At 40.4% G+C, this 9,674-nt stretch overlaps 1 protein-coding gene across 1 annotated transcript; it reads right to left on the minus strand.

Annotated features, from left to right (window-relative positions):
* Positions 1-7,567: 7,567 nt before the first annotated feature.
* Positions 7,568-8,497, minus strand: LOC148118749 (olfactory receptor 5AK3-like). Its single transcript, XM_087899660.1, has one exon. It carries the CDS (start codon positions 8,495-8,497, stop codon positions 7,568-7,570), a length of 930 nt encoding a protein of 309 aa, XP_087755786.1.
* Positions 8,498-9,674: the final 1,177 nt, after the last annotated feature.

Below are 9,674 nucleotides of genomic sequence, written 5' to 3' on the forward strand. Positions count from 1 at the left end.
CACAAGGTCACCAGGGAGGAAACAACTCTGGGTCTTGAAGGTGGAACATTCTGGAACTTAAGCTGACCCTGTTTGCCATACCACACCATTACCTGCTGCAATGATGCTCAGAAGATGCTGGAAACATCACTGGCTTTGTTTGCTTCCAGAGTTTCTCTCTGTGCTAGGCTCAGGCTGATTGCCCATCAGGACCTCCCTGAGTGCTTTCCCCTCATGAGAGAGCTCATAGCTAGGGCATAGGGGATCAATATTCTCTTGACAGCCTGAGTTTCCAAAGACTAGGATGCAATTACATAAACAATTTTCACAAATTGTAGTGGTGATTGAATTTTAAGTTACTGAAGAGGCCATTTTTCCTGTTTATTTTCATTATTGAATTATTTTTTGCTTCCCTTTGGTTTTGTTGCTTTTACTTAACTATTATTTGTTTTTTCTTGTTATAAGTCAGGTTGGGCATCATTCCAAACACAGAACCAGGAAGTTGTGTTTAGATCCAGATATAAAACTTTGCCAAAGTATTCATATAAAAAACCATGGAATTCTGAAAAAAATATGTGTATATATGACCTAATTATAAGGACTTAATATAGATTTCTGTGAGAAACCCCAATGTCAATTTCCACAGTGGCTGAAGCAGTGCAATGTAAGGTTGACAATTTTCAACCACATCAAAGCCTCATCAGAACTCTTCGGTACTAGCAATGCATATCAGACCTCTGTCCTCCAGATTCATGAGGCATAATTTTAGGTTGTTACGAAGGAACTAAGACACCAGGAAAGTGCCATAATACAAACACAGTTTGGTTATAGCAGGATGATTAAATCCGGTCCATTCCATGAGCCTCTTAGAGCAAAAGGGAGAAATATTTGAAAATTCCATCCTCTTCGAGACTATGCTCCTTTCTTAATTAGGACAATACATGGGGAGTCTTGCTGAACTACTGAGCTTAATTTGATCTTTGGAGACCAAAACTGTATCCAGGATTGAAAATTTAGATGTAAGTCACCAGTAGATAAGATATAGCTCAATAGAAATACTAAAAAAGATTACCTATGTTTAGATTTTTAACTATAAACCCTGGTGCTATGAATTTTAAATCAATCCTTTTATTGAAGATTTTGTAGAGTTTTAATCATACCCAATATGCTTACAAATCTTGAGAAAGTTTACACAATAGTTTTACAAATCTAGAGATAAGATTTTTACCTTAGTAAAAGTTTTAGAGAGCTAAACCAAAACCAAAAGAAAATTAGATGAGTTGCCTTCATCCCTACTGGTAATGGTTTGTCCCCTTATTTGTAGTGAGGGGCTGCGGGCAGGCCTGCTTTTCGCCTCACCCGGCTCCCGCATGGCTAGCTTAGTCCCAGAAATAACAACACACATTGTATTCATTTAAGCACTGCCTGGTCCATTATCTCTAGAGAGTTAGTTACTGACTAACTCTCATATCTTGATATTAACCCATTTCTAATAATCTGTATAGCCCCACGAGGTGTGGCTTACCGGGAAAGATTCAGCATGTCTGACCTGGTGGCTGGCTCCATGGCGTCTGGCTCATAGCCCTCTTCCCAGCATTTTGTTCTATTTACTCCGCCTACCTAATTTTCTGTCCTATCAAGGGGCCAAGGCAGTCTCTTTATTGACCAATGAAAATAACACAATAGACAGATAACCCTCCTCCATCACTTATTTTGTCTTGCTCTCCTTTCTCTGTCATACAGCACATGGCTAGCCTGATGTGGAACAGAGAGAGATTTTGGAAAAAACCTTTAAACAAGCATTCTTGGGTCTAGGGGAAGGGGAGCCATACCCTAACTCTAGAGTCACATTTTAATTTAAGTGGGGTGGCTTAAAACAACAATCTAATTAAACACACCTGAATCCCTGTAAAGCTGAATCTACTAACTACAAACAGAGAAGGCTTAGAGATAGGAACTTTTTGGGTTCTGGGTATAGACAGAGGATGTTGCAGGAGGGAGCAGAGAGAAGCACCAGCCAGTGAGGAGTGTATGCAGGGTGTCTGCATGTTGCAGCTGCCTTACTACTTTTCCTTTCTCCCATACTAGGTCTTGCAGTATGTGGGGCTGGCTTGTTGGGGTATCTGTCCCGCCCAGTACCCCACAGCAGGCAGGCCCCAAAGAAAATCACGCACAAGACTCCATAAGATTATAAACTGATTGGCCCATTAGGTCAGGCTTCTTGTTAACTCTTATAACTTATATTAACCCATTATTCTCATCTATGTTAGCCATAATGGCTCCATACCTTTCTCAGCTGGGCACGTTACATGCTGCCTCTTCGGTGGTCTGCGCAGGAGTGGCAGAGGAACCTCCTTGCTTCCCAGAATTCTCCTGTTCTCATTGCATCACCTCTACTTCCTGTCTGGTTTTCCCACCTATACTGCCTGCCTGGCCAATCAGCGTTTTATTAAAATATGATTGACAGAATACAGACAATTCTCCCGCATCATTTCCCTCTTTTTTTTTTTTTAAACAAAGGAAAATACCCACAGTCCATTTGTTGGGAATGTGGGCGTAGTATTTCAGGCTACTTCCTGCTGGTTGGGGGCACTGATAATCTTATGGGGACCTAAAGAAAATTTAGAATTATCATCAAGTCCTGACTGGAGTATCCTGTGAGTCTTGATCATCTCAGGCAGCAGTCTTGAACCTGTTCTGGATGAAGAACTCAGACATCTGGGCCATCTGTTCCTGTCGGAGATTTCTCAGGTGGCCTTCCTTGATCATACTGGATTTTTCTTAACTCAGAATGAATCCACAACCTCTCATTTTCTGTGGAAACAAAAGCAAAATCTCTTCTCCAAAGTAACATACCTTTTGACTTCAGTTTTGAAGCCAAGGTATTTTCAAAATACCTATCTTGGGTTATTTCAGCAGCATTTATAAACAAAAGTCTTTTAGCAGCTGTTGCTCCTTCCTCAGCATTCAAACAATTCAAAGAGAGCATAATAGTATACAGTATCAAGATTCTCTGTGTATTTTCCATCTTTATGTGGCTTTACTTTAACCTCTATTTCTTTTATTTTTACTTTTACTTTTAGATACAGGTTCGCTGTATATCTTTGTCCTGGAATAACTCTGTAGACCAGGATGTCCTTGAACTCACAGAGATCCTTCTGTCTCTGCCTCCCCAGTACTGGGCTCAAAGGTGTTTGCTACCACACCTTGAACTCAGAGATCCATGTGTCTTTGCTTCCCCAGTGCTAGGATTAAAGGTGTGTGCTACCACACCTTGAACTCAAAGATCTGTCAGTCTCTGCCTCCCAGGCATTGGGATTAAAGGTGTGTACCACCACACCCAACTACTCTCTTTCTTTCCTTTTAACTTTAAGAACTTTAACTTTCAGTCTGCATATACACACTGTAAACCATTTAGAGGTTTTCTTCCTCTTTGAATCTCTCTTTACTGTATATTTTTCTTTTTCTGACCACATGAGCCTTTAATTTACTAAGCAATATGGAGAGCAGTGGCTTTGATGGCTAGATCCAGCCCACTCCCCAGCTCTCCAGTCTCATGACTGAGATACCAGCCAGAGCTGTGTTCACTGCCACAACTCTATGGCGTTTCAAGGTCCTTGCCAGCAAGATGCAGCATTCTGCTCACAGATCACACTCAGTTGGACTGCCTGCCTGAAAGAGTCAGAGTTTGCCCTGGCAGGACAGCCCAGAAAACCAGCACTTTAAAACAGCGCAACTTTTTTCCTGCTATGACTGAAAACCGAAAAGCATGCGTTCAGCTTTTCATCAATACTAGCTAAGTGTTTCGTGGCAGGACCTTTTAAAAGAGCTGCAAAGTTTTGCAGCTAAAGCTGAGTCAGGAAGCCTCTCTTAGATGAGAGCACTTGCTTGCCTCTAGCAAGCAGAGCAGACCTGAGAAATTGCTGCTACCATACCAAGAAAACATGCTTTACTCTATTCTTTTCCAAGCTTTCTCAGGCTTTCTGTGGATTCAGTTATCCACGTCTGGGCGCCATATGCAGTATGTGGGGCTGGCTTGTTGGGGTATCTGTCCTGCCCAGTACCCCACAGCAGGCAGGCCCCAAAGAAAATCACGCACAAGACTCCATAAGATTATAAACTGATTGGCCCATTATGTCAAGCTTCTTGTTAACTCTTATAACTTATATTAACCCATTATTCTCATCTATGTTAGCCATAATGGCTCCATACCTTTCTCAGCTGGGCACGTTACATGCTGCCTCTTCGGTGGTCTGCGCAGGAGTGGTAGAGGAACCTCCTTGCTTCCCAGAATTCTCTTGTTCTCATTGCATCACCTCTACTTCCTGTCTGGTTTTCCCACCTATACTGCCTGCCTGGCCAATCAGCATTTTATTAAAATATGATTGACAGAATACAGACAATTCTCCCGCATCAAGGTCTCACTCCTAGCTCCCACTTTTCAACAAATTTACAGACCCATCTATGGCAATTTAAACATAAAGGGTTGTGGAGCAGGGATACTAGACAAAGACAAACAGGGTTTGAGGCAGAGAAATAGGGAATAGGAAATCTCTTTCCATTTCCCAGATTGCTTACAGCATTTGTGAAGGTCCCAAATAATATTTAGAATCTAAGGTGCCTTTAGGTGACTATTTGGATTGATTACCTAAGGGGTATTGAAGTCAAATTTGATTGCAAAAGGAAATAAATATAGGTCCCTTCTGGTCAGTGTCAGGTGGAGAAGCTGGATGTATTGTAAGACACACATTCCATGGAAGACAGGAAAGGAAAATGTCACTGCAGTCTGTAGTCGTGGGTGTCCCCAGGACTCAGGGAGGACCGAAGGAGGACCAAGTCAATAGGGGCAAGAGATTTAGCCAGGCTACATGCGCGAAGGTGAGAATGAAAACCGAGCTCTAGGAAGAAAGGTCCCTGTTTCACATGCAGAATCAGGGAGATCTATCTTTCTCCTTCTGGACACTGGAACCACCTATTTAGTCCTTACAAACAGAGGTTTCTCTGTCCTGCTCTGCCCAACAGCAGCTGCTTATAAATGACTCAGAGGCTTAATATTAATTATAGAATGTTTGGTCTATGTTTAGGCTTATTACTAACTAGCTCTTATATTTAAATTAACCCATATTTTAAATTGATCTATGTGTTGTCATGTGGCTTTAACTTTACTGGTTTTCTGGCATCTTTCTTCCTTGGCTGCTGGCTTGCATCTCTCCCTGACTCTATCATTCTTTCTCCCTGTATCTCTATTTGGCTTTCTCGCCTAGCTTTATTCTGCCTGGCTATAGGCCAAATCAGCTTTACTATTTAACCAAGGAGAGCAGTACATATGCACAGTGTACAAAAAGATTTCTCCCACAAACAGAGGCAATCACCCTCCAGTTTTCTTCCTTCCCAATAAACCTTTTGTGTGAGTTTTGTTGTGTGGTGTGACTTTGTGATATTCCTTGGCCTCTGTGCTGTAATTCTTAAAGGGATGAACAGTAAGATGCATACGACCCTAACTCTGACAGAAAATGGATGCAAACTGTTCACTTATGCCCACATTACCTTTCCATGTAACTACAGTTCTCTAAGAAAGGTATAAGAAATGAGCTGCATGTGTTTTGCCATAGCAATGAAGACACTTATGAAAAGTCAATACAGTCCCAGTCTTCCCATCATATGTAGCTCTCCTTTTCTCTTTGACATTTCTACTGCAAACTGTTGACTTAATGCTGTAATATAGCTTCTCTTAGGGGTAAGTTTATATTTTATATGGTTAGCTCTTTCTTCTCCTTACTGATGTGAAATCAGGTTGGTGATTTAAACCTGTTTTTATAGAAGAAGCATATGTTGGATGTCTCAGCCAGTCCTAAGAGAACATGGGTTTCCAGCAGTATAGCACTCCATTGGATATACGTCTCACTTAAGGGACTCATCTATGTTTCTTTGTGCATCCTTTTCTCACTAAAGACTATCTTATTGAATATCTCACCATGGATAAAATGTATATGACAAGAAACACAATGAGAAAGGCACACTGAATATCACACTGGACTCTAAATTCAATGAAAGTCAGAGACTCAGTGACATTTCCCCAAGTCACACCCCCTAGACAGAACTCGACAAGAAGCGAGACAAGAGAGAAGTCTTGGTGACCTCTTTTGATTTAAGTGTAGTTTTATTTTGGAACTTAAAATTTCCTGGCAAGCATTATCTAGGAGATTTTACACTGTCTAAAGAGATATTTAAATATTTTTGAAAAGAAATGATCATATAAGCAGCCAATTTGAGCTATGGATCTATTTGAAGATGAAGAACTCTTCATAGAAGAATATTAATGTTTAATGTACATTTCAAAGAAACATAGGTTCATATTATTTTATAACATATTGAGGGCGTATCTATGTTTACATAGAATACCATTCAAATATGAGTTTTTACCTTTTCCATATCCTCCAGTTGTGGCAAGCGTTCCACGCCACAGGGTCTGCATCACCACCCACCTGGTATGGACCGCGATTCCATACCTTTCACGAGCTGGATAAGGTCCTAGGGGTTAAAACACAAGATGCACACACAGATACAGAGTTCGAGTCATTCTCTAGAGGAGGAGAATGCTCGTTTTTTTTTTTTAAAACTTAATCCTGGGTTAAAATACCCCTTGGCCCCAATAACGGAAACCCCTCCCAGCCAGAGGTGAGATCATGGTGGGTGTTGAGCGCCTGGCACCGAGTGGCAGGCGCTTCCAGGCAGGTGGTACCGAGCTGGGAACCCTGACAGACAGATAGGAGGAGATTCAGGGCGCCTGTGAGAACCCTCCTTAGCAGGTGAAATTACCACAGCAAAGATGGAAACAAGGCTCTATGCTAATCCCCTCCGGCTGGCAGAGGAAACTAGGCTGGTTAGCGGTAAACATTTCTTGCATCCTGTGCTTTGGCCTCGAGTAGCTGGGAAGACAGGGCCTTATATCCAGTATTTCTTAGTCACTTTTTATGTTTATGTTTTATTCCTGGTTTTGGGAAAGGTGATGAACACTGTCCTATTAATCTTCCCGCTAACTGTTTCTTACCATTTAACTGACTAAAGATATCACAAGAGGGATTTTATGTTCTTGTCTGTATTGCCTGTTCTCCTGATTGCTGGGATAAAACGTGTGTACCATCACTCTCGACCCTTACAGAAGTTTGTAAAAATTTTACTTATGAAAATTGATAATGTCTTACTTTTATACAATGTATATAATTCCATTAAACCTTATAATATGGGGAGAAATACTAAAATTTTACTTTTTATGACTACGCTTTCAAAAGAGGCACATAAAATGTACAAAGCATCAATACTTTATTCAGATACCTGCATGAAGCCACTAGTACAGTGCTTGATTAGAATGTGAGAAATCTTAGATTCACTTCTCATCACTAAAAAAAAAATCAAGCTGATTTATTTGATAATCCAGTTGTTTTGTTTTATAGTCTTTCAGTTGTCATTATAATTAAGAAATGTCTCTGTGTAGCATGAACATTTGCCACATCTCCAAAGCTGACCAGGGACAGCGCCTTGATGCCTTGCCTGCTGAGTCACGTTGACATCCAGACCAAGTTTTCCACTACAAACATTTGTTTCCTGTGTGCCTCAGGGCTTCTATTACATCCTGGTTTCTTAGACTGTAAATGAGGGGGTTTAACATGGGAATCATAATAGCATAGAACACAGAAGCCACCTTCTCCTGCTCTTGAGATCTGTTGGTCCCATGAAGTACATACATGTATGAGAGCGTTCCATAGAATATGGTGACAGCGGTCATGTGGGATGCACATGTGGAGAAGGCTTTTCTCCTTCCTGAAGCAGAGGACATCTTTAGGATAGCAGCCAAGATAAATACATAAGAAAAAATGACAACAGATACAGTGAATGTCAAGTTAAATCCCACAAATATTGTCAATACCATGACATTAAGGTCAATACTGGAACATGATAGGGCAAGAATTGGTGGTACATCACAGAAAAAGTGATTAATGGCATTGGACTTGCAAAAGTTTGATAAGAAAGTAAACATTGTGTTTACAGAGGCATTTAGGAAGCCCATAGTGTATGAACCAAGAAGCAGTAGAATGCAGAGTCTCTGGGACATGATGACAGGATAGCGCAGTGGGTAGCAGATGGCCACATAGCGGTCCACAGCCATAGCAGCCAGGATGAAGCAGTCACTAGTTACAAAGGTACCATAGACCAGTAATTGAACTATGCATCCAGTGAAGGAGATGGATGGCTTTGTGCTCACAAAATTCTGCAGTGTCTTGGGAGTGATGGCAGAGGAATAACAGAGGTCAACAAAAGCCAAGTGCTGCAGGAAAAAGTACATGGGGGTGTGCAGGGAAGAATGGAGTTTGATGAGCAGAATCATGCCAACGTTTCCCACTAAGGTGGCTGCGTAAATGACTAGGAACACCACAAAGAGGATGTGCCAATACTCGTGTTGACCAGCAAATCCCAGGAGAATAAATTCAGTCACTTTGGTGTCATTGCTGTGTTCCATGGTTAGAAGAAATTCAATATAAGCTGAAAATTGGCAGGTCTCAACTAGCAACAATTTCTCATCAAGGGATGATGCTTTTAAGAATTCCTCCCTCATTAAGGAATTACTGAAAAGAACATTAATAAACTAATTTCATGAGGCTAAGATAACATGACAGGATAAATTCAATATGAGGAAAGAAAGTTAAAATGTCACTAATTTGGGACTGTAGATGCAAACATCTTAAATCCAGCCATGATTACAGAGATTAAAGCAGACATCAGTAAATATCCATTCCTTTTCCTTCTAGGTTTGCACTTAAGTGATAAATTAAAAACAAAGTGTATTATATGGGTACCAAACTATCACTTTCAATCATTGGTGGAAGACCTAAAATGAGTAGATTGTATAGATTCAATTAGTTTCAGCAACAGACAGAAGTCATGTTTTAGGTCCTGTGGGAGAGTTGGTCATTGGCTTCAACAGGCTGCGTGGTCTTTAGTTGAGAATAAACAGAACTTGCCAGGGTGTTTCCAGAGTCACAAACCAAATGCACCATTTCTCTTGTCTAGGAATAGGGTAAATAAAATGAAGAGAAGGAAAACTTCCATAAAACGTATTTGCAAGAAAAAAAAACAAATAAAGGGAAAGTTATTTTTTCTAGGTAAACAATATTAAGTTATATTTATCCAAGGAATGAAAACATTTTTAACCGTAGGAAATTAGTTGATACAATTTTCTCCATTGGTATAATAAAGGTCAGCAGCCATATCATGTCTGAAGATATCAAACACATTTGGCAAAGGTTGACAATCTTTCTTGGGAAACATTAGAGAACATGAATGGGGATGAATAATGTTACCCTGGTAAATGGTTTCATAAAATTTCTCTAGTGAGCATCACCATTACCAAAAAGTCATGAGAAGGAGTGCCTATAAATGAAGGATTAATACAAGATTCCTGTAGTGCCCATACACACACACACACACACACACACACACACACACACACATACACACAAACAAACACATACACACACACACACACACCCACACACCCCACACTCAATGTTTTTTGAGGTTCAAGCTGGGGAAAAAGATATGAAAAGAAATTAAACATAACTATATGGGAAGAATCATGACTATTTTTATTTTTATGTTATCCAACTATCCTGAAGTAATATTCTGAAAAATTCTTA

This window comes from Myodes glareolus, chromosome 21 (assembly GCF_982192425.1).
Source record: "Myodes glareolus chromosome 21, mMyoGla1.1, whole genome shotgun sequence".
In the NCBI taxonomy this organism is placed as follows: domain Eukaryota; kingdom Metazoa; phylum Chordata; class Mammalia; order Rodentia; family Cricetidae; genus Myodes; species Myodes glareolus.

Bases quoted from the DNA above. Each gene is read 5' to 3' on its own strand.
- LOC148118749 (XM_087899660.1), bottom strand. From the start codon at position 8,497: ATGGAACACAGCAATGACACCAAAGTGACTGAATTTATTCTCCTGGGA.